Source organism: Dreissena polymorpha, chromosome 10 (genome assembly GCF_020536995.1).
Source record: "Dreissena polymorpha isolate Duluth1 chromosome 10, UMN_Dpol_1.0, whole genome shotgun sequence".
Taxonomy (NCBI): Eukaryota; Metazoa; Mollusca; class Bivalvia; order Myida; family Dreissenidae; genus Dreissena; species Dreissena polymorpha.
In genome coordinates, this window is record NC_068364.1 from 70,334,102 (window position 1) to 70,360,715 (window position 26,614).

The 26,614-nt window shown below is 37.6% G+C and overlaps 1 protein-coding gene across 2 annotated transcripts in view; it reads right to left on the bottom strand.

Moving 5' to 3' along the window:
- Window positions 1–8,780: 8,780 nt before the first annotated feature.
- The window catches only part of LOC127847114 (uncharacterized), a 90,421-nt gene continuing 72,587 nt past the window's right edge, over window positions 8,781–26,614 (bottom strand). For both annotated transcript variants that reach the window (XM_052378746.1, XM_052378747.1), the window contains exon 3: window positions 8,781–25,699. In XM_052378746.1, coding sequence (XP_052234706.1) covers window positions 22,423–25,671 — 3,249 coding nt within the window. In that variant the 5' untranslated portion in view covers window positions 25,672–25,699 and the 3' untranslated portion in view covers window positions 8,781–22,422. The remainder of the gene's footprint in view (window positions 25,700–26,614) is intronic.

Consider the following 26,614-nt stretch of genomic DNA (forward strand, 5'->3'; position numbering starts at 1 on the left):
GTGACAATGCATGAGTAAAATGTAGTCCCATTTGCCTAGCAGTAGGGGAAAACAGAGCTTAATGCATGTGTAAAGTGTAGTCCCAGATTGGCCTTGCAGTATGCACATGGAAACAGGGCTTAATGCATGTGTAAAGTGTAGTCCCAGATTGGCCATGCAGTAGGCACAGGAAAACAGAGCTTAATGCTTGTGTAAATTGTAGTCCCATTTGCCTTGCAGTAGGGGAAAACAGAGCTTAATACATGCATAAAGTGTAGTCCCAGATTGGCATTGCAGTAGGGGAAAACAGAGCTTAATGCATGTGTAAAGTGTAGTCCCAGATTGGCCTTGCAGTAGGCACATGAAAACAGGGCTTAATGCATGTGTAAAGTGTAGTCCCAGATAAGCCTTGCAGTAGGAAAAAAAAGAGCTTAATGCATGTGTAAAATGTAGTCCCAGATTGAGCTTGCAGTAGGGGAAAACAGAGCTTAATGCATGTGTAAAATGTAGTCCCATTTGCCTAGCAGTAGGGGAAAACAGAGCTTAATGCATGTGTAAAATGTAGTCCCAGATTGACCTTGCAGTATGCACATGAAAACAGGGCTTAATGCATGTGTAAAGTGTAGTCCCAGATAAGCCTTGCAGTAGGGGAAAACAGAGCTTAATGCATGTGTAAAATGTAGTCCCATTTGCCTTGCAGTAGGGGAAAACAGAGCTTAATGCATGTGTAAAATGTAGTCCCATTTGCCTTGCAGTAGGGGAAAACAGAGCTTAATACATGCATAAAGTGTAATCCCAGATTGGCCTTGCAGTAGGGGAAAACAGAGGTTAATGCATGTGTAAAATGTAGTCCCATTTGCCTTGCAGTAGGGAAAAACAGAGCTTAATGCATGTGTAAAATGTAGTCCCAGATTAGCCTTGCAGTAGGCACAGGAAAACAGGGCTTAATGCATGTGTAAAGTGTAGTCCCAGATTGGCCTTGCAGTAAGCACAGGAAAACAGAGCTTAATGCATGTGTTAAGTGAAGTCCCAGATTGGCCTTGCAGTAGGCACAGGAAAACAGAGCTTAATGCCCGTGTTTAGTGTACCCACAAATTGGCATTGCAGTAGGCACAGGAAAACAGAGCTTAATGCCCGTGTAAAGTGTAGTCCCAGATTTGCCTTGCAGTAGGTGACAATGCATGTGTTAAATGTAGTCCCATTTGCCTAGCAGTAGGGAAAAACAGAGCTTAATGCATGTGTAAAGTGTAGTCCCATTTGCCTTGCAGTAGGGGAAAACAGAGCTTAATACATGCATAAAGTGTAATCCCAGATTGGCCTTGCAGTAGGGGAAAACAGAGCTTAATGCATGTGTAAAGTGAAGTCCCAGATTGGCCTTGCAGTTAGCACAGGAAAACAGAGCTTAATGCATGTGTTAAGTCAAGTCCCAGATTGGCCTTGCAGTAGGCACAGGAAAACAGAGCTTAAAGCCCGTGTTTAGTGTAGTCACAGATAGGCATTGCAGTAGGCACAGGAAAACAGAGCTTAATGCCCGTGTAAAGTGTAGTCCCAGATTTGCCTTGCAGTAGAGACAATGCATGTGTAAAATGTAGTCCCATTTGCCTAGCAGTAGGGGAAAACAGAGCTTAATGCATGTGTAAAGTGTAGTCCCATTTGCCTTGCAGTAGGGGAAAACAGAGCTTAATACATGCATAAAGTGTAATCCCAGATTGGCCTTGCAGTAGGGGAAAACAGAGCTTAATGCATGTGTAAAGTGAAGTCCCAGATTGGCCTTGCAGTTAGCACAGGAAAACAGAGCTTAATGCATGTGTTAAGTCAAGTCCCAGATTGGCCTTGCAGTAGGCACAGGAAAACAGAGCTTAAAGCCCGTGTTTAGTGTAGTCACAGATAGGCATTGCAGTAGGCACAGGAAAACAGAGCTTAATGCCCGTGTAAAGTGTAGTCCCAGATTTGCCTTGCAGTAGAGACAATGCATGTGTAAAATGTAGTCCCATTTGCCTAGCAGTAGGGGAAAACAGAGCTTAATGCATGTGTAAAGTGTAGTCCCATTTGCCTTGCAGTAGGGGAAAACAGAGCTTAATACATGCATAAAGTGTAATCCCAGATTGGCCTTGCAGTAGGGGAAAACAGAGCTTAATGCATGTGTAAAGTGAAGTCCCAGATTGGCCTTGCAGTTAGCACAGGAAAACAGAGCTTAATGCATGTGTTAAGTCAAGTCCCAGATTGGCCTTGCAGTAGGCACAGGAAAACAGAGCTTAAAGCCCGTGTTTAGTGTAGTCACAGATAGGCATTGCAGTAGGCACAGGAAAACAGAGCTTAATGCCCGTGTAAAGTGTAGTCCCAGATTTGCCTTGCAGTAGGTGACAATGCATGTGTAAAATGTAGTCCCATTTGCCTAGCAGTAGGGTAAAACAGAGCTTAATGCATGTGTAAAGTGTAGTCCCAGATAAGCCTTGCAGTAGGGGAAAACAGAGCTTAATGCATGTGTAAAGTGTAGTCCCAGATAAGCGTAGCAGTAGGGAAAAACAGAGCTTAATGCATGTGTAAAGTGTAGTCCCAGATAAGCCTTGCAGTAGGGGAAAACAGGGCTTAATGCATGTGTAAAGTGTAGTCCCAGATAAGCCTTGCAGTAGGGGAAAACAGAGCTTAATGCATGTGTAAAGTGTAGTCCCATTTGCCTTGCAGTAGGGGAAAACAGAGCTTAATACATGCATAAAGTGTAATCCCAGATTGGCCTTGCAGTAGGGGAAAAGAGAGCTTAATGCATGTGTAAAGTGTAGTCCCAGATTGGCCTTGCAGTAAGCACAGGAAAACAGAGCTTAATGCATGTGTTACGTGTAGTCACAGATAGGCATTGCAGTAGGCACAGGAAAACAGAGCTTAATGCCCGTGTAAAGTGTAGTCCCAGATTTGCCTTGCAGTAGGTGAAAACAGAGCTTAATGCATGTGTAAAGTGTAGTCCCAGATTGAGCTGGTAGAAGCTACAGGAAAACAGAGCTTAATGCATGTGTAAAATGTAGTCCCAGATTGGCCTTGCAGTAGGTGAAAACAGAGCTTAATGCATGTGTAAAGTGAAGTCCCAGATTGGCCTTGCAGTTAGCACAGGAAAACAGAGCTTAATGCATGTGTTAAGTCAAGTCCCAGATTGGCCTTGCAGTAGGCACAGGAAAACAGAGCTTAAAGCCCGTGTTTAGTGTAGTCACAGATAGGCATTGCAGTAGGCACAGGAAAACAGAGCTTAATGCCCGTGTAAAGTGTAGTCCCAGATTTGCCTTGCAGTAGAGACAATGCATGTGTAAAATGTAGTCCCATTTGCCTAGCAGTAGGGGAAAACAGAGCTTAATGCATGTGTAAAGTGTAGTCCCATTTGCCTTGCAGTAGGGGAAAACAGAGCTTAATACATGCATAAAGTGTAATCCCAGATTGGCCTTGCAGTAGGGGAAAACAGAGCTTAATGCATGTGTAAAGTGAAGTCCCAGATTGGCCTTGCAGTTAGCACAGGAAAACAGAGCTTAATGCATGTGTTAAGTCAAGTCCCAGATTGGCCTTGCAGTAGGCACAGGAAAACAGAGCTTAAAGCCCGTGTTTAGTGTAGTCACAGATAGGCATTGCAGTAGGCACAGGAAAACAGAGCTTAATGCCCGTGTAAAGTGTAGTCCCAGATTTGCCTTGCAGTAGGTGACAATGCATGTGTAAAATGTAGTCCCATTTGCCTAGCAGTAGGGTAAAACAGAGCTTAATGCATGTGTAAAGTGTAGTCCCAGATAAGCCTTGCAGTAGGGGAAAACAGAGCTTAATGCATGTGTAAAGTGTAGTCCCAGATAAGCGTAGCAGTAGGGAAAAACAGAGCTTAATGCATGTGTAAAGTGTAGTCCCAGATAAGCCTTGCAGTAGGGGAAAACAGGGCTTAATGCATGTGTAAAGTGTAGTCCCAGATAAGCCTTGCAGTAGGGGAAAACAGAGCTTAATGCATGTGTAAAGTGTAGTCCCATTTGCCTTGCAGTAGGGGAAAACAGAGCTTAATACATGCATAAAGTGTAATCCCAGATTGGCCTTGCAGTAGGGGAAAAGAGAGCTTAATGCATGTGTAAAGTGTAGTCCCAGATTGGCCTTGCAGTAAGCACAGGAAAACAGAGCTTAATGCATGTGTTACGTGTAGTCACAGATAGGCATTGCAGTAGGCACAGGAAAACAGAGCTTAATGCCCGTGTAAAGTGTAGTCCCAGATTTGCCTTGCAGTAGGTGAAAACAGAGCTTAATGCATGTGTAAAGTGTAGTCCCAGATTGAGCTGGTAGAAGCTACAGGAAAACAGAGCTTAATGCATGTGTAAAATGTAGTCCCAGATTGGCCTTGCAGTAGGTGAAAACAGAGCTTAATGCATGTGTAAAGTGTAGTCCCAGATTGGTCTTGCAGTAGGCACAGGAAAACAGAGCTTAATGCATGTGTAAAGTATAGTCCCAGATTGGCCTTGCAGTAGGCACAGGAAAACAGAGCTTAATGCATGTGTAAAATGTAGTCTCAGATTAGCCTTGCAGTAGAGGAAAACAGAGCTTAATGCATGTGCAAAGTGTAGTCCCAGATTGGCCTTGCACAGGCCAATCAGGGACGACACTTTCCTCGTTAGCTGGATTTTCCCTAAGAGAAGACTTCATTCAAATGAAAAATGCAACATTAATGGAAAGTGTTGACCCTGATTAGCCTGTTGCGGACTGCACAGGCTTATCTGGGATGACATTTTTGTACATGCATTTAAAATCTTTGAAGTTTAATTAATTCAGAGCTATTTATAGCGAACTCGAACACGACTCACTCGCCTTTATGACAAATGTCACATATGTACATGTATAAAGCACGACACTCACTTTGGGATTGATCAAAACAAGTCGTTATAGAATGTTTTTTGCTATTAATCGAATAAAAACACATTTTTTGAAGAATGCTTTAAACATAAACCTTACATGAGTACAGTTATCACACGGTACATGAAAATGTATATGGTTTGTTTTATTCTTATATGATTTTGTACACAATGCATACAATGTATATTTCGGCAATATGCATACTTTTGGTAAACCGGAACTCTCTGAAAACCAGATGATCAGGCCGGTCCCCAGACCGTCCGGTTTACAGAGAGTCTACTGTATAGAGAAAAATGCCCCTCCCACTGGCGGCCATGTTTTTTCACCGATCTGGACCATTTTTGAACTCGTCCGAGATATCAATAAAACCAATGTTTTGACCAACTTTCATGATGATTGGGCAAAAAATGTGACTTCTAGAGTGTTCACAAGGTTTCTCTATAGCCAAATAAGGAAAACTGCCCCCATCCGGCAGCCATGTTATTCAACGGACCGGAACCATTTTCGAACTCAACTCTCATATCAAGAAAACAAATGTTCTGACTAAATTCATGAAAATTTGGCCAAAAATGTGACTTCAAGAGTGTTCACATGTTTTCACTATATACATATAGAGAAAAATGCCCCGCCCACTGGTGGCCATGTTTTTTCAGCGATCTGGACCATTTTCGAACTCGTCCTAGATATCAATAAAACCAATGTTCTGACCAACTTTCATGATGATTGGGCAAAAATTGTGACTTCTAGAGTGTTTACAAGGTTTCTCTTTAGCCAAATAAGGAAAACTGCCCCCCCCCCCCCGGCAGCCATGTTTTTTAACTGACCGGAACCATTTTTGAAATCAACTCTCTAATCAAGGAAACAAATGTTCTGACCAAATTTCATGAAAATTGGGCCAAAAATGTGACTTCTAGAGTGTTCACATGTTTTCACTATATACCAGGGATCATATTTTTTTCGGTTTTGTCAGTCCTAGACCGATTGGGGTCATGAAAGACCGATTGAAAATCCCAAACAGTCGGTCCGATTCTGTTTGCTATTAAAATTACCATGTCATGAAATCGATTACACTGTGTACATGCTAACACACCCTAATGACATTCTTATCTCGATTAGGTGTGATAAACCATTCCCTGTAGTCTCTAAACCGGTCAGGACCGGTTTATTGCACGTCAGACCAAGAATCAAAAACTTGTGAACAGCGGATTAAAGACGCATCCGAAAAGACGCGTCTGAGTGCACGCGCTGTAACTAAACAAAACATGCCGATACATTTTCCACCAGCGTAATAATCCGGTAATATAATTCTGAATGAAAGTCGCGGATCTGATCGACAGAACAGACGAAAGTTACTTTTATGGGCGGAACTTCACATAAAATAGTACACAAGAAAAATAATATACATTTTATAAATCTTTAGTAAAACCGTGTTAGAATCGAAATAATTCGTGTACTTTATACTTTGTTGTTGAATAACTCACGACCAGAAAATTAGATGCGTTGTTTCAAATGCTTCGCTCTCGTGATTAAATCCCTACGCATCTAAACTATCGGCCGTGGGTTATTTGACAACAAATTATTTATTACATATTTAGTTGTTGTTGTCAGTAGCCAACCTACGCACAGACATTTGTTTGGTTCAGTGCATGTTTGTAAGCTATTATAGAGTCGACAACAATTTAAAACATCGGTATAGACTTACACAGATTATATATTTTAACATAATTTGTCATGATTTCGGATACTTTTCCCCATTTATATCCAGACCGATTGATGTTGCGGGAAAATATGATCCCTGCTATATACATATAGAGAAAAATGCCCCGCCCACTGGTGGCCATGTTTTTTCACTGATCTGGACCATTTTCGAACTCGTCCGAGATATCAATAAAACCAATGTTTTGACCAACTTTCATGATGATTGGGCAAAAATTGTGACTTCTAGAGTGTTAACAAGGTTTCTCTATAGCCAAATAAGGAAAACTGCCCCGCCCACTGGCGGCCATGTTTTTCAACGGACCGGAACCACTTTTGAACTCGACCAACATGTTATTAAGGCAAACATTTTGACAAAGTTACATGACGATTGGGCGTAAAATGTGACTTCTACAGTGTTTACAAGGTTTATCTTTTTTTTGACCAAGTGACCTAGTTTTTGACCCAGCATGACCCAGTTTCGAACTTGATCGAGATATCATTGGGGCAAATCATCTGACCAAGTTTCATGAAGATCCAACAAGAAATGTGGCCTCTAGAGTGTTTACAAATCAAATGTTGACGACGGACGGACGGACGGAAGACGGACAAAGACCGGTCACAAAAACTCACCTGAGCAATCAGGTGAGCTAAAAATGCCCCGCCCCTTGGAAGCCATTTTTTTCAAGCAATCATAATTATTTTTGAACTCATCCAAGATATCATTGAGACCCATCTTCTAACCAAATGTCATGAAGATTGGACAATAAATGTGGTTTATTGAAGTTTCAAGTTTCATGAAGATCGGATAATAAATGTGGCCTCTATAGTTTTAACAAGGTTTTACTATAGCCATATAAGGAAAAATGCCCCGCCCCTTGGCAGCCATGTTTTTAAACCAACCGGCATCATTTTCAAACTCGTCCAAGATATTATTGGGATGAATCTTCTGACCAAGTTTTATGAAGATCAGACAATAACTGTGGCCTCTAGAGTGTTAACAAGATTTTACTATAGCCATATAAAGCCATATAAGGAAAAATGCCCCGCTCATTGGCAGCCATGTTTTTCAAGCAAACGTAACCATTTTCGAACTCATACAAGATATAATTTAAACCAATCTTCTGACCAAATTCCATGAAGATTGGACAATAACTGTGGCTTCTAGAGAGTTAACAAGGCAAATGTTGATGCTGCACAACGGACGACGGACAAAAAGCGATCACAAAATCTCACCATGAGCACGTTGTGCTCAGGTGAGCTAAAAAATATGAAGAACTTTTACAGTAATCGCAGGATCCAGAAAAGTGTGACTGACTGACAGACGGAGCGCAAACCATAAGTCCCCTCCAGTAAAACCGGTAGGGGACAATAAATGAAGTACCTTGCATGGCTAGTAATAAATTTATCCTACTAAAGTGGTAAAAGATTACAAGCCCTTACACATGCAAAATCAGCGAATATTTCGTACAATATTTCGAAAAATATAGTAAACACACAAAATCAATGTTACTTAATAAGAAATGGCCAAAATTTCAACACTAGATGTTGTCTGGCAACATAGATTATAGATTTAACGAAATACAAAATGCTCTTTTTTCTATTTTGTGGGACACTATACATGTATTCAACACATGTTCATGTACAAAGCTAGTGTTCATGGTCATATGAATATATACCTATCTTTGCAGAAAATTAAAATGCAATATATTGTGCAACAAAAAATAACAAGAGCACCTCATAATGGGTGCCAACGTTCAGCTTCAGAAATGAAAGCTTGTCAGAATTTTTTTTTTTGAGGTCACAGTAACCTTGACCTTTGACCTAGTAACCCCAAAATGGGTGTGGCGTGTAGAACTCATCAAGGTGCATCTACATATGAAGTTTCAAAGTTGTAGGTGGAAGCACTTTGATTTTAGAGCCAATGTAAAGGTTTAGCACGACGCCGGCGGACGGCTGACGATGAGCTGGCTATGACAATACCTCGGGTTTTCCTCGAAAACAGCGGAGCTAAAAAAAGAGCTTTTGTATCTCCTTAAAATATTTAATCATACCACATCTAGTGTTAAAATTTTGGCAATTGCTAAAAGGATCACTGATTTTGTATTTATTAACTTAAATATACGAAATATTTTGCAAATAATTCGTTGATTTTGTGTACCATATTTATATTATATTATAAACTGTTTTATAATATACCTACACAAATGTCACATGTACTGAATATCTTAACAACAAGACAAGAGAACACTTTATAAAATTTTATTTTGCAAGTAAATTGTTTGAAAACTTGGCTTCACATAGGCTACAAAACAACATGTATCACATGGTACTATGGCGCATGTATTGCGACATGGGGAGAATAATACGAGTGAACATGACACTGTTCACCTAAACCAGTTAGGTACTATGAAAATACAAACATGGAAAACCACATGATATTTTAGTCCATCTTTATCATGCCACTCCCTCTGTCATCTAATAACAGATAACTGAAAACCAGGCAAAAAGATTTTCTTTTAACCCTTTACCACTAAGATACATATGTTTACACATTTGTAGTCCCTTGGAAAGTTAAATTGAATTAAAGACCTTTCTTACTAGATTCAAGTTTTAGAGTCTGTTCAGGTCTTATGCTGTTTGTTGCTCATCAGAATCTAAGGGTTGGAAATGAATCCTTCAAAACTTGAATACAGTAACTTCTAAAGGGTTAAAGCACCCCTCTATACAGAGGTCATGCTATAGCACCCCTCCATACAGAGGTCATGCTAAGGAAATCATGAAATTCAATAAAGCATCCTCCCAAACAAACAGCTCAAGTCTGTGGTACTTGCAGAAACCTTGAAAGGTTCCAAATATTTTAAAGAATGCGCTGGAAACTGTGTTATAATTTTTTTTTAATAATATATTTATATATGACTGTTAAGAATTACCATAACATATTAAATGTAATAAATTGTAAAAAACATGTATTTGATTATTCGTGACATAGAATGTGAGTGTTATTAATAGTTAGTGTTAGTTATCAATAATGATGACTTGTGACATAGTCTGTGCTATTGATTGATAGTTGTGACATAGTCTGTGCTATTGATTGATAGTTGTGACATAGTTTATAATATTTATTGATAGTTGTGACATAGTTTATAATATTGATTGATAGTTGTGACATAGTTTATAATATTGATTGATAGTTGTGACATAGTTTATAATATTTATTGATAGTTGTGACATAGTTTATAATATTTATTGATAGTTGTGACAGTTTATAATATTTATTGATAGTTGTGACATAGTTTATGATATTTATTGATAGATATCACAAAATCTGTGACAGTTATCGTAAATTGTTAAATTATTTTTCATATTTATTTATTGTTGTCACATGGTCTATAAATGATATTTAAAGTTGTGACATGGTCTGTGATATTGATTGAGAGTTGTGACTTATTCTGTGATATTTACTGAGAGATGTGACTTTGTCTGTGATATTTATAGAGTTGTGACATATTCTGTGATATTTATGGAGGGTTGTGATTTAGCCTGTGAGATTTATTGAGAATTGTGACTTAGTCTGTGATATTAACTGAGTGTTGTGACTTAATCTGTGATACTTATCGAGAGTTGTGACTTTGTCTGTGGTATTTATTGAGTTGTGACAAAGTCTGTGATATTTACTGAGAGTTGTGACTTATTCTGTGATATTTATTTGAGATTTGTGACTTAATCTGTGATATTTATTGAGTTGTGACTTAGTCTGTGATATTCATTGAAACATGACAAAGTCTGTGACATTTATTGTGAGTTGTAAAATTGTCAGTTATATTTATTGATAGTTGTGTCCTATAATCTGGCATAGCTATTGTTGAAGATGACACGGTATCCAATAGAGTTCTGTGGCAATAGTTAAGTACAAATAAATACGCATACCATCAATTGAGAAATTGTGCCAAGTATTATTCAATCTAGGTTTGCGTAATATCTGAAGGAGGTGACATAAGTAACAACATAAGTAATAGACACAAATCAACAATCAATTCACACACATCAAGGAGCTATGAACCTGTTTCCAAGGTATCACAACATCTGATACAGCAACACACTTCCGTGAGAGTGACACAATTAAAACAAAATAGACAGAATATCACATGGTTTTCATGTTAAAACCAAATCAATAAAAAGATCACATACTAAAAACACTGACCAGGCTCTAATTTGAAGAATTCGTTTGATTTTATTCAAATCAATAACTATTGTGATCTGATAATATGAGTCGTGTTCTGAGAAATCTGGGCATAATGCATATGTGTAAAGTGTCGTCCCAGATTAGACTGTGCAGTGGCATAGAGTAATCAGGGACGACACTTTCCGCCTAAATTAGATTTTCCTTAAGAAGAGACTTCATTTAAATGAAATATCTCATACAAGCGGAAAGTGTCGTCCCTGATTAGCCTGTGTGGAATGCACAGACTAATCTGGGACGACACTTTACACACATGCATTATGCCCAGTTTTCTCAGAACATGACTCATAATCTTACAGTGCTCAAAATCCACCAAGCTGTGGCCATATAGCTTCTCATGGAAAATTAATTGTGTAAAAACAATTTCAATACATGTACAATAGGCACAAAAAGTATAAAATAACAATTACACGTATATATAAATCAATGTATGTATGAATTGTATTCTTAAAATAACATGATATAAATAATGCAGATGATTGGATTACAAATTTTTGTCTATACGACATACATAAAATGATAATAAGTAAAGAAAATTAAATTTGGAAACATCATTCATTTCGCTTCAATATTTAAAGAGCAAAAAAAAAGAGAAAAATTGTAAAACGAAAGCTGGTCAGGCTACACTGACAGAAAGAAAATGTCTACCAGTGGCTTCAGGCATTAATTTTCCTATTTGTAATCTTGTAATTGTCACCTTTACAGTGCTAAATATACGACAAACAAGAAATGTGTTTGTCAGAAACACTATGTCCCCTTCTGCGCCGCTTTGAAGCTATATATTTTACCTTTGACCTTGAAGGATGACATTGACCTTGACCTTTCACCACTCAAAATGCGCAGCTCCAAGAGATACACATGCATGCCAAATATCAAGTTGCTATCTTCAATATTGCAAAAGTATTCATTAAATGAGCGATTTTGACCCATATACCGTATTTGACCTTTGGACTTGAAGGATGACCTTGACCTTTCACCACTCAAAATGTGCAGCTCCATGAGATACACATGCATGCCAAATATCAAGTTTCTATCTTGAATATTGCAAAAGTTATTGAAAATGTTACAGTTGGGGCAAACAAACAAACACACAAACTAACAGACAGGGCAAAAACAATATGTCCCCCACTATAGTGGGTGGGGGACATAAAAACAACAACATTAAATTACTTGGTACTCGTATAGAAACGTGCATACTTAGTTCTTATTTATAAATAAAGGATGAAAATATGTAAAACTTGGATAACAAACTTGCACATTAAATTTGCTAATCCCTGATTAATAGAATAAATGTATTCCTACTACACATGACTCCTGTCAGGAGTAATAAAAGGAACATACAAACAATTAAAAACATTTCTATCCCAAGTACCATTACATACCAAATATTCGGGCCGTGGTCTGTGAAAAAAACCAGCTTTTACTGCATATGCTTAAAGTGTCGTTTAAGATTAGCATGTGCAGTCCGCACAGGCTAATCAGGGATGACACTTCCTGCCTAAACTGGATTTTTGCTAAAAAGAGACTCTTTAAACGAAAAAAAATCATAAAAGTGGAAAGTGTTGTCCCTGATTAGCCTGTGCAGACTTAACACGCTAATCTGGGACGGCTATTTACGCACATGCATTTAACTCCCTTTTCACAGAGCACGGCCCATATGTATTTGATATATAAAAGAAGATCGCCATTAAACAATAAAAATGCTGATTTTAATAAAAGATATTATAAGTAAATATCTTGTTCAATAAGGAAAGTAACAAGTTTGTCATAAAACCGATGTTCATTTTCACAGGTCCTTTCAAACAAGATCAATTTTAGTCTATGAAACAAAGTTTTCACTGCATCAAACACGATTGGCAGTAATAAGTTTGTTGAGGAATTATTGAAATCCAGGTTATCATGAAGTAAAAAACATCAGATCACCTATTTATTTATCTTAACTTGAGCACTTTGTATTTAGTACTATTACTGTATGCTAAACAATGAACATGTTTTTTGTGTGAAAAATTGTAGTTCTTTGTACTAATAAGCAGAAACTTATATGTAGTCCAAACTAGATTAATAAGACAAGAAGATTTCCATCAAATCTATTTCAATGATAAAATTTAGCACTATAAATAATACTTCCAATATTATTATAATATATAATAATACTCTTTATCCAAATATGGATAGTTTAAGTTTTCTGTGTTTGCTTTTATCAAGGTCAATTTAAAAAACATTCAAATTACATTTACATAAAAATTTATTTTCATTATTTTGGAACTATTGTACACACAGAACTTCATCATAGCTTATGCAAAACATTAGAGCAAGTATTTTTAAATAAAATAAAGGACATATAATAAGAATAATAAATATAATGACACAACATAAATGACTTTTTTTGTTATACAAACTTCATACTGCAAAACACAGATGTTTTGATGATTTTTATTGGTTAACACCAAAAGTAGTATTTATGTCTGCAAAATTACTAAATTAAACTACAACATGTTTGTGATACACAGTCTCAATTAGAACAAGACAGCTGTTGTTATTCACAGAAAGATGATTTATTTCCATTCACAAAAACTGACTGTATTACAATCTGTATTAATTAATATACTTTGAAATTAAAGCCTCTGAATCAAGTAGGGCATTTTTCAGTTACTACCATAACATATGCAACAAGACCATTGCCAAGCAATATATCGAGGGCTGAACGGAAAACTGTCATATCTCCTTTATTTAATATGAGTCACGACAGTCTTCCGTTCAGCCCTCGATATGTCCCCTACCGGCTCCACCATTGTCAGAGCTTTTTCTTTTTCTTTTTAAATTATTTTTTATTTGTTGCCATAGCAACCAGAATTTTTGACGTAGGAACAAAATGAAATGACGTGCATTATGTCCATATCGCCATCTATCCATGTTTCAAGTTTCATGAAAAAAATATGAAGAACTTTTAAAGGTATCGCAGGATCCAGAAAAGTGTGACAGACTGACGGAATGGCAGACACACAGACGCAAACCATACGTCCCCTTGGGTGAAACCAGTAGGGGACAATAAGTATGTACACACAGTAATGGTAAACCAGCTGGCATAGGGTAAGTGTGAATATGTTTAATTAATTAAATTAATGACTGCTCAGGTATTACTGAAATTCTGCGGAAAACTTTGGAAAAAAAAGCATACACACAAAAAACACCTTTATTGGTTAAACTTTATCTGATTATAAAAGAACCTGTGAAAATACAGTTAAAGAATTTTGTACATTTGTTTTACAACAAGAATAACAACTTAAAAGGGTTGCGCCAAAATATGCCCTCTCTACTTTTGAGTATCGTAACTCAAAATATTTGGTGTATAGTCAAGCTAAAAACAAAACAACAATTCAACAAACACAATAATATGAAGGAAAATTAAAAAATTTGTAGCACTTATATACCGGTACTGCATTGCCTGTATAGACAAAACTTATAACAGATACATTTCTTAAAACAATAAAATTCAGTTGTATGCATAAAGGATGGAGACCAACATTTACTTAGTTTAAACCTATTTATTTTAGCTCGATTGCATCGAAAGACTAAGGCTTATAGAAACGCTCTCGAGTCCGTTTCCTGGGCCTAGAACCAGTACTTGGTGTCTTTTGGGAGAGATCTAAAGAACGCTCCCAAGGTGGAGATCGAACCCGTGACCTCTCAGTCGCTAGGGACACCATATCCATTACACCACGGCGACCTTTACATTTATTTAAGGAGTTCACTCAAAGATTTCCTTTAAACCTTTAACACATAGATACTTATTTTGACAAATTTGTAGTCCCTTAGAAATTTAGCTTCAAAAAAAGACCTTTCTTACAAGATTCAAGTTTTAAAGGTACTGATGAGCAGCAACAGTATAGAACCTGAACAGACTGCGAGTTACTGGCAGGCAGTTCTGGGTTTGTGCTGTTTGCACATAGCCATTTTCACTTTGCTTCATATGGGGGAAAGGGTTAGCAGTGTACTGTTCAGTTCACGTTTAAATGTTTACAAGAATAAACCGCATACTCAAAGCCATTTACAGGTCAAAAGCAGAATATCTATTTATTAAAAAAATATTTCACAACATATAAAGATAGATATATGAAAATTCAACAATTTTAACAAATCACTAAAATGTAAATCGTTGCCAAGGAAACTTTACCGGGATAAAAACAAACAACTTACAAACAAAACTGTTATGAGCTTTGCTTTTTTTAAAAAGAGGTTAAATGCATGTGCGTAATGTTGTATCCCAGATAAGCCAGTGCAGTCGGCACAGGCTCTGGGACAACAATTTCCACCGAAACTTGATTTTTGCTATTTAGACTTTCTTCGAAAAAATGGAAAAATATCATAAAAGCGGAAGATGTCATCCCTGATTAGCCTGTGCAGACTGTGCAGGCTAACCTGGGACAACACTTTCTGCGCATGCATTCAACCCTGCTTTCACAGGTCGAGGCTCATATCTAATGTAATGTACAGACATCAATATGACGCCAACAACATGAAATGATAATAGGCTGATAAAGAATAAAACTATCACAAGATTTCACCCATTTACGCCTAGCTAGCGTCTAAAAAAAAGGCCTTGGCAAACAGTGTATACCCAGATGAGACGCCGCATGATGCGGCGTCTCATCAGGGTCTGCGCTGTTTGCTTAAAAGGAATTTCTGTAAGAAATATTCTAAATAAAGAAATAAATATACTAGACATCCCTAATTTTGGAAATAAATTGATCCAATTTAGAAGGATGGGAGAGTCCACTAGGCATAAATGGGTTAATGTCTATTTAACTGAAAGTTGGACTCTGCAAAGACAATATAACATAAATTGACAGAACATGTTTTGTATGGACATAATATAAATCAAAATTTAAAAATGTATTATATAAATCTGTCTTGATTGTTAACCATGTATAAGGTAAAGATTATAAACACTTTAATTAAAGAAAAACCTTTTTTTTCTCGCATGTATTTGCATATTCTCATTGAATAGTTTTATGCAAAAGAATCTATGCATTTTGAAACTCAAAAAACATTTCATTTTATTCGCTTCATTATTACAGTTAGAAACAATAGCCTCTTGACATACATGGTAGAAGTTGATTTAACATACTTAAATTTAACCTTGCATTGGTATTGTTAAACAAACCCCGCAGCATTTGCATTTCTGTTAATCAAATAGAAGTTTAAATAAATTCTGCTGTCACTTTATCTTGAAATATGGTTAGCACAATTGTTCAGTGTTTCTACATTTCAATCTTGCTGTAAAAGTCTATGTTGGCTTATATTGTATTGGATGAAAACTCATAATGTTGAGTCGTACAAATGTTGCTATTAAAAAAAAACTCATTAGAGAATTTTAACATGTTATTAATTATTATTTTAAAACAAATAACTAAACTGTATTATTATGCTGTTAGGTACATTGTTGCTTTGTTCAGTTGTTGGGACCAAGATAAGGTGTGTTACCATGTAGGCATGAGGAAATATAACCACCGAGTGACTAGAGTTGCACTCAGTCATGGTCTGGTTAACCCATTTATGCCGAGTGGACTCTCCCATCCTTCTAAATTGGATCAATTTATTTCCAAAATTAGGGGTGTCAAGTATATTTATTTCTTTATTTGGAATATTCCATAAAGAAATTCATTTAAGCAAACAGCGCAGACCCAGATGAGACGCCACATTATGCGGCGTCTCATCTGGGTCTACGCTGTTTGCAATGTCCTTTTTTCAGGACGCTAGGCATAAATGGGTTAAACATGATCGTTCTATAAATTTATCCAAAGGAAACATTAAAACTTCTATAAAAATTTTTTTTTCAAATACATAGACATTTTATCAATAAAGCTTATTTCATGGTGGTGTTATGATTTGTTTGTACAATAAATTCTTTCACTGTCTTTTAAAACTGTTAAATCACGGTACGATCAGTGTACTAAATGAACTAAATGTACTAAACATGACTAGTTTGCTTAGAACATTTGATGTTCAAACCAACAGCTCGTCATCATAGTTAATAAAACAAAAACATTTGACCTGTACAATATTGCAAACAATGTCTATGCTTGCACTGTTGCCAACAAAATAACTACAATAAGCTACAAAAAAAACAATACTGCTTAATAGAAAGCACTTAAAGCTAGTTTCCAAAAATAATACAAATATTATGACATTCCTCAAACTTAAAAATTTCGAATGAAAACATGACAAGAAACTCAAGCCCATGACTTTCTCTAGAAGCTAAATATTTAGCTTTGAGAGGGAATTTTTGAAGCAAAAAATATTTGTTGCATCCTATAATCAAATGTTTTAAATACAGTTTTCAATATAATGGTGTAAATATAATCATGTGATATTTGAATTCTAACACGTAAAATAATAACGTACAAAATAATGCTGAAATGATATTAAAACTGTTAACAACTATCAATAACATAATTATTTGTAAAACAAACAATGAAATGAACTAATGGGCTTAAATATAAGAGAAAATAATGAAAACAAAATGGCCTTTGGACATAATTAAATCTTAAAAACAAACAAAACAACAAATGTAGCACATACTTAAACAATCTCACCATAAAGAGAACATGTTTTGCTTAATGTCCTGAATTTAACACTCTTTCAACAATGAGGCCTCCATTTTCTTATCTTTTGATAACAAAACTACCAACCCTAAATTTCGGAAAATAATTTTTGTCAAGACTTCAGAAAAATTAATCCCCGATTATTATTGACCAACACTGGCAAGTAATAAACATGCCTTGATATATTTATTGTCAGCTGATCTGTTTATAATCAAATTCATATTGATTATCTGTTCAGTGCTCCAGCTAGGATTTGAAAAGGGCAGGGGGGGCTTTTTTGTCAAAAGGGCACTTTCAATGTGTAGAATTATGTCAAAAGGGCACTTCCGAGTGCGCGGTCGTATCTGGAATGCTCCCTGTTGCATATTTAATTTTATGTCATTAATTACTGTTTGAATATTATTGCCATTATTATTAAACCATGCAAATAAAATGTCTACAATGAGTAATAAATTAATTACAATGTAATACCGTAATAAGTTGTGTATAAGGCGCACTTTTTTACCCCAAAATTTCATTTTAAAAACTTGATGCGCGTTATGCACAACTACAGCCATGCCAAGACATTTTTTCCGTCAGTTACCCAGTAGCGGTAATTCCCATCATTCTATTTTCCGGTGTTTTAACTGTAACTATGTTAATAATAGTGTTATATTTAGGATCTGAATAAGATGGACAAACATTATAAAGTTAACATTAATATTTTCTATCTTTTTCAGGTACGTACAGAGCATTGAAATCAAATAAATTTGAAGAAGAGAATGAAAAACAAGGAAGCCATTTTTATTTAAATGTTATTGTTTTCCCACAATATTATACCCTACTGTACTAGGGTTACACAATTTATTTGGGGGCACTTGTCGATTTACAATAGTATGTCGGCAAGGTATTTCCTGATATATTTATGATTATTTTTCTTGCTTTTCAAATGTGTTAATAAAATTGATCCAGTGTTTGTTTACACGTTTTCATACGTCTTGTCAAGATTGAGGATGTGATTATCGAGAAATATGCGTCACCTGTCAAGTTTTGTGTAGCTGGGCTATTATCAAAACATGCGAACCGGCAAACGGCTTCACACATCCATTGTTTGTTTATCGCCGGTAATGTTGTAATGGTGTTGAGAAGTTTGAGTGGATAAAGTCTCCTGTCAATTATAGACACTCGAAAAGAACGCATGATATCGGCATTGTTAATAAAACGCGCGGTTGTGAATTAGTCATGCATGAATAACCACTTGACAATACCAATCAATAATGTCAGTTTCTTAGTTATAACTAATCCATCCGTTATGTGTACTCCACGATAAAATCGTGGACAGTTACTTCCGAGACATATGATGAAAACCTTGATGGTATCCTCGTGGAAATTGTGCATTTCATGCATAATTCATTTAAATCCAAACATTTATTTTTACGCATAATATGATTTGAAAAAAACACAAACTAGTTGTATCGTTACCGTCTTTAAAATAATTAATAATTGAAGCAATAAAAGAACACGTAAGATCGGAAATGTAAATATAACGATTTTCAGTTAGCCTGCGGTACAGAATTTTTCCCCCGATTTTTTTGCTTCAAAAACATTTTTTCCCGATTTTTTAGCTTAAAAAAGTAGATGCGCGTTATACATAAATGCGCGTTATACACAACGTTTTACGGTAAGAGATTTATAAATTATAACATGTCTTAAACAAAATATATTTTTTTTTTTAAGTAATAAAAGGGCAGGGCGGGGCTTTGGAAGAGCACGGTGCGGCGCCCTTCCATAAAGGCCTAGCTGGTGCACTGTCTGCTTATTATGTTCGCTACAACACGCTGACTAACGGAATGTTGCCGATATTGCAAGTCATTTTCAAGGAAAGCGCATTAATAAAGTGTATAACATGATACAAGTTTACTCAAAATGCATGCTCAATTAAATATATTTTGCATTACAGGAAAAATGAATGCGTTGGAAAAATAAACAAGAGCACCGCCTTGCGGGTGCAGACCGCTCATCTATTTTTCTTTTTAAAGGTGTAGGGACCTATCTCAATTTCAATCATAAAGGAGGGAGAGGTGGAGTGGAGAGGGGTGTATAGTGTGGGGGTGTGGTCATTTGTTACATTATCTTCCAAAAATGCAAAAAATGGGGGGGGGGGGATAATCTTGGGTGGGATGGTTGGATGGTATTTCAAAAATAAAATAATAAAAATAAATATTTGTGTTTTTTACCATGTTTGAAAAAAACAAGAGATGTGTTTGTCAGAAACACAATGCCCACTATTGCCCCGCTTTGAAATTTTTATTTTTTATTTTTTTTTACCTTAGACCTTGAAGGATGACCTTGACCATGAACTTCCACCACTCAAAATGTGCAGCTTCATGATAACGCCGCTTTGAAATTATTATTATTTTTACCTTTGACCTTAAAGGATGACCTTGACCTTCCACCACTCAAAATGTGCAGCTTCATGAGAACGCCGCTTTGAAGTTTTTTTGTTTTTTTTTTACCTTTGACCTTGAAGGATGACCTTGACCTTCCACCTCTCAAAATGTGCAGCTTCATGAGAACGCCGCTTTGAAATTAAAAAAAATAATAATTACCTTGAAAGATGACCTTGACCTTGAACTTCCACCACTCAAAATGTGCAGCTTCATGAGATACAAGTGCATGCCAAATATCAAGTTGCTATCTTCAATATTAAAAAAGTTATGGCCAATGTTAAAGTTTTCAGACGGACAGACGCCATATATTTGACATTTGACCTTGAAGGATGACCTTCACCTTTCACCACTCAAAATGTTCAACTCCATGAGATACACATGCATGCCAAATATCAAATGCTATCTTCAATATTGAAAAAGTTATGGCGAATGTTAAAGTTTTCGGACAGACAGACACCATAAATTTGAAATTTGGCCTTGAAGGATGACTTTGACCATGACCTTTCACCACTCAAAATGTGCAGTTTTATGAGATACACATGCATGCCAAATATCAAGTTGCTATCTTCAAAAGTGATAAAGTTATGGCCAATGTTTGACGGACGGACGTACAGACTGACTGACATACTGACAGACAGTTCAACTGCTATATGCCACCCTACCGGGGTGGAGTCTATTGTGGTATGTCAGGTAAGAGTTGTTTTGTCACAGTATCAATCGAATCTAATCATAAATAAAGAAGTTATGGCAATTTTAGCAAAATTTAATAATTTGACCTTGAGAGTCAACGTCATTCAAAGGTCAAGGTAAAATTCAACTTGCCAGGTACAGTACCCTCATGATAGCATGAAAGTATTTGAAGTTTGAAAGCATTAGCCTTGATACTTTAGAAGTAAAGTGGATCTAAACACAAAATGTAACCATATATTCAAATTACTAAGTCAAAAAAGGGCCATAATTCCGTAAAAATGACAACCAGAGTTATGCAACTTGTCCTTTACAGTCCGCTTATGATAGTTTGCGAGTGTTCCTAGTATGAAAGCAATATCTTTGATACTTAAGGAGTAAAGTGGACCAAAACACAAAACTTAACCAAATTTTCAAGTATAAAGGGCCCATAATCCCGTCAAAATGCCAGTCAGAGTTACATAACTTTGCCTGCACAGTCCCCTTATGATACTTAGTCAGTGTTGCAAGTATGAAAGCAATAGCTTTGATACTTTAGGAAAAAAGTGGACCTAAACACAAAACTTAACCAAATCTTCAATTTTCTAAGTATAAAAAGGGCACATAATTCTGTCAAAATGCCAGTCAGAGTAACAAAACTTTGCCTGCACAGTCCCCTTACGATAGTTAGTAAGTGTTGCAAGTATGAAAGCAATAGCTTTGATACTTAAGGAATAAAATGGACCTAAACACAAAACTTAACCAAAATTTTCAATTTTCTACGTATAAAAAGGGCACATAATTCTGTCAAAATGCAAGCCAGAGTTATCTAACTTTGCCTGCCCAGTCCCCTCTTGATAGTAAGTAAGTGTACCAAGTTTGAATGCGATAGGATTGATACTTTATGAAAAAAGTGGACCTAAATGCAAAACTTAACCGGACTCTGACGCCGAGGCCAAGGTGATGACAATAAGCTCATAATTTAAAAAAAATTAAAATAGATGAGCTTAAAACGAGTAATGTTAGCATTTCAACTTCAGAGTTTATGCATTTAAAACAAAAAATTCTTGAAATGATGGTTTTTTTTCTTCTACGAATTAAAAAACAAGGGACAAAATTGTCACAAAACCAGGTTTTCATTGTGAAAAAAAAATCTGATAAAGGGAGAAAACTCAAACTGAACTTTTGAAATGAACAAACAAAAGTAACCCCCTTTGTAAGTTTGTTTTAAAAAAAAATCTATTTTTAGTCGTGGCGACCTTGACATTGGAGATATTGACGTGATTCTTTCGTGCGACACACCGTCCCATGATGGTGAACAAATGTGCCAAATGATTTTAAAATCTCACAATGAATGACATAGTTATGGCCAGGACAAGCTCATTTATGGCCATTTTTGACCTTTGAACTCAAAGTGTGACCTTCACCTTGGAGATATCGACGTAATTATTTCGCGCGACACACCGTCCAATGATGGTGAACAAATGTGCCAAATGATTTTAAAATCTGACAATGAACGACATAGTTATGGCCCGGACAAGCTTGTTCCGCCCGCCCGCCAGCCTGCCAGCCAGCCAGCCAGCCAGCCAGCCAGCCAGCCAGCCAGCAAGCCAGCCCGCCCGCATTCGCCAATCTAATAACCAGTTTTTTCCTTCGGAAAACCTGGTTAAAAACCTGGTTAAAAATCATACTGTTAATAATTTTTATATTTTTATTTTCATGTTCAATGAGTCAAAGTAAGTTTTTTCTATTTATAAGTCTTCCACCCAATTAGTATTTATTGAAAAAAGTTTCCGTAAAACAAATAATTTAAAAATGTTGGCCCGAACATCTTAAAAAAATCAACAATATTTAATTCATGTCCTTTTCAATTAAATATAACAAATATACTCGAACCTTTAAGGACCTCATATTCAGCGACAAATTTAATGAAACTAAAAAAGACTTAACATGCACTATCGCCCGTTTTTTCGACTAAAGAACATTTTTCTAGAGATTCCGGCTCGATTGGAAGATTCGAGGTGTCATCCCCAAGAGACGATTCTCCTGCCTCTTCAGCAATGGAGTCTGTATGAGATAACACATCATCCGGGGACTCAAAACTCTCAAAACTAGTCGATGAAACGTTCCTTATCTGGCGAAATTGGTGTGAAGCCAACAGTTTCTTTCCATCGAAACGACTTTCAAATGACCTGGACTGCGTGATAGTTTGACTTTTAACCTTTGGGTAAAACTCCTGTTCGAAAACACCACTTTCCGCACTGGGGGAAGACCACAGCTTAGTCCTTGAAGTGGAAAACTCCATCTCTGAACTATCCGTACTCACTAAAGACTTGCTACGTATATTGGAAATCGACCCTGACCCGACCTCAAGGTCAAAACTGTCACCCGATGAGTATGTCCTACTCGACAATTCTAGACTTGACGTGGTGTCCGTACTACTCAAACTACTTTTTCGCACTTCGTGTGCCTCCCTTTCAGGAACACTTAGATACTTTCCACGTTTTGCAGATCGCTTGATATGCGTACGGAGATGCCGCGTTATCATGTCCCGTCTACAGGCAGCATACGGGCACTGCGGACAACGATACGGTTTTTCTCCGGTGTGTGTACGTTTGTGGGTGTTCAGATGATCGCTACGACTGAACACCTGCCCGCAGTCTGAACACTCGTACGGCTTCAAGCCTGTGTGTAAGCGCATATGCCGAGTCAGCATGTCACTACGTGAGAACGATTTATTGCACACTTTACAGTAATGAATTTTATTATCCCCAGTCCGCACTGTTTCGGTCGGTAGATGCTTTGCCATATGCTTAGCAAGATTGTCATACGAAGGAAAAACTTGACTGCACATTCTACACAGGTAAGCTTCCGTTTCTGACATTGCTCGCCTCTGATCTATTTGCAAAATGTTTGCAGAATCGAAGCTCATGGAATGATTTTGATGAGATTTGTGCATGTGATGTGCAGCATTTTGATAAAAAGCCCGAGTGGACACACCCATTTGGTTTAAATCCGAGGTTGAGTTGGAAATTGTTCCCCGGGGTGGGAAAGTAAAAAGGAGACCGGGAGACATTGGGCTCCCGAACTCCGGATCAGACTGAACATGCAGGTGCGCCCCTTCGAATGGACTAGAAAAACTGAATTGAAACACGCGATCACCCTCAGGTACTGAACACAATGGTGACTGCGGGTTGGTAGTCAACTGCGGCAGTAAATGCGTGGAGCGCTGATACACTGACGGTGAACTAGCCTGTAAAACAGACGGGGAAGGGCTGAGCAAATCAGGGTCACTGTGCGTATGGTGACCCAAATGAGATCTAGCTACTAAACCGTGTGAACTTAAACCCTGACGCACAGAGGAGTGGACTTTTGATGGGGAATCTACCGAAATTTTTGGACCAGATATAACATGTTTCGTCTTGTCAAGGTGCGCCAGACCTTGTGAGTCAGAAGATAATTTTTGTGACAAGTCCAACGCTTGCTGTTCGTGAATGTGACTAGATCTTGGTGACGTCTTTATGACCGACTCCATTTGAACGTCATTATCATCACTGGCGCAGGTCTCTGAGCTGCCCCGCACACACAGAATCGGTCGTAGGTACCCTTCTTTTCCATCGGTCTCAGTACTGTCAAACACATCGCTCGATGAACGATTGAACGAGTCTGACTTTTCCTGCGATAGATGCTCCTGGGACGTGTCTGTTGAGGATGAAGACCAACTGCTCCGTAAACTGTCCAGGTACCTAGCATGTAAATGCTTCTTGAAATTTCCCGGATGCACATGTCGCCTGTGCATTCCCTCAGGGACTTCAAGTCTCTCATGAAAATCCTCTGTTTTACAGTTGACAGTCTCGCCTGTTTCATTGGTAATCACGATGCTAGCAAAGTACTCAGGGTACGTCGACACTCCCCCACTTGAGCCAGCGTCAGACGATCCCGACGAACTCTGCTTGTTAAATTCGTATCCCATTTCCCACGCTTCTTTTTTCATCGGTTTCTTGATGACAGGGGTCGGCGTGGAGAGTCTGTAACGTTCCTTGCTGTAGGGGGAAACTGCACGAAGGGCTTCCTTTCGGAAAGGGGAAGGTTCCCGACTACTTGGTCCCGGCGAATCTTCGGATCCGCTAGAGAATCCCCGTCCTATGGAAAAGTCCCTTATTGGCACTAAATACTGAGATCCAAACTGGGGAGAGATTCCCGACTCATTTGATATGATACTTATAATTGGCTTAAAATGCATCGCCCTTTCAGGACTGGGTCTTTGGTACCGATTGTCTTTTGCTGCAGGCGATTCTTTCCTTTGGTCTAGCGTTTTCTGGTCTCCTTTTGAAGAGTTCTCAAAACAAAATGGAGTAGTTCGAATGACAGTGATATGACGCTGGTCTTGAAGCTGGTGCACACGAGAATCTATGTTATACTGAGATATCACTCGTTTCTCTTCCGCCGACGAAACAGTCACACTAAAAGGGGACACCTTACCGGGCGAGTCGGATCTTAATGGTTCCTCAACATCGATAGCGATTTGTTTACGTAAAACCTGTTTCCTTCGTGGTTCCTCCCCTGAATTGGAATGCCTCATTGTGAAAATGGCAGCCTCCAACCTTTCTTCATTGCCCCCAAAGCTGTGCCGTCGCCGTGTATCGTAGTTTATTGGAATTTCCAAAACATTACTACAGGATCCCGACTCATAATTTTGCAATTTTGACTTTTTCAGGCTTCGGTCACTTTTTTCCGGAACCACAGGCTCGAGTAGCCTACCCCCACTAGTGTCCAGATTATGTTCATAACTTTTGTACCGTGGCAAAGTACTCTCAAAGCTCTGTGCCGCACTGCCAAAGAACTGACGAGCGTCCACCTGGCCCTGACTCTGTCGCCCACTGTCGTCGCCTAAGGCACTTTCGAAACTCCGAGCAGACGGGATAAACTTTGGTCCAACGTTCAGCATGTTCCCACCACCATAAATCTCCCTCGAACGAATCACAGTTTCCGGTGAGGAATCATGCGGAACGTTCAAGTTTTCTTGCGAACAGGACAGCGACACGCTTATCGAGACAGAAGCCGACTCCATATCCGGGCCCGTCGCCTGACCTGATGCACCCATCATGCTTTGTGGCACGTTGAAGCCGCTGCCCTTGATGATTTCTGGCGTGACCCCGACGTTCTTGGAAGGATCATCGTCTAGGCGACGCATTGCATGGCGCTCCCGTTCTCACCACATTCTGGAAAGGTATGGAAACAATTTTGTGAATATTGTGGCAGTGCATGATGATTATATTATGGAAATTGATTAAATAAATATCATGGAAATATATGACAAAATATTGTGGAAACATAAGAACAAAATATTCTGGAAACACATGAAACAAATAGTATATTTAAAAATGCTGGATTTTTGTATGTGTTTAATTTACTGGAAGCATATTATAAAAATATATTACGTAAATTTTCTTAAAGTATCATTTAGTAAGAAAGGTCTTTAATAAAATTTAACTTTTGAAGAAACTTAGTAACAAATGCGTCAAAATCTGTCAAAATATGTACCTACACGTAAGTGGTAAAAGGTTAAAAGGAATACTAAAACAATCCTTCTAACCCTTTACCACTTAGATACTTATTTTGACGCATTTGTAGTCCCATAGAAAGTAACATTTCATGAAATACCTTTCTAACTCAATTAAAGTTTTTAAAGCTTCATTTCCATTTCTAAGAAACTGATGATCAGCAAACAGCATGAAACCTGAACAGACTGCGAGTTAACACTACTTGCAGTCTGTTCTGGTTGTATACTGTTTGCAGCCATTTTCACCTTGCCTCTGAGTGGCAATGGGTTAACTCTTTCAGTGCTGGAACCGAATTTTGAAGGCCTTTGCAAACAGTTTGGATCCTGATGAGACGCCACAGAACATGGCGTCTCATCAGGATCCAAACTGTTTGCTATTCTGATAGTATTTTTTGAAAAAAATCAAAGAAAATGCTTATTTTAGAAATTCAGCAGACAACATTTTAGCAGAAGACAAATTTCCCAGCATTCAAAGGGTTAAAGAATGCTATACTTGCACTGTACAATTATTCCAGTCACTTATTGGCTACTGGGTGTTAAGTTTTCATAAGGTCCAGAACTATCTAGAAAACAT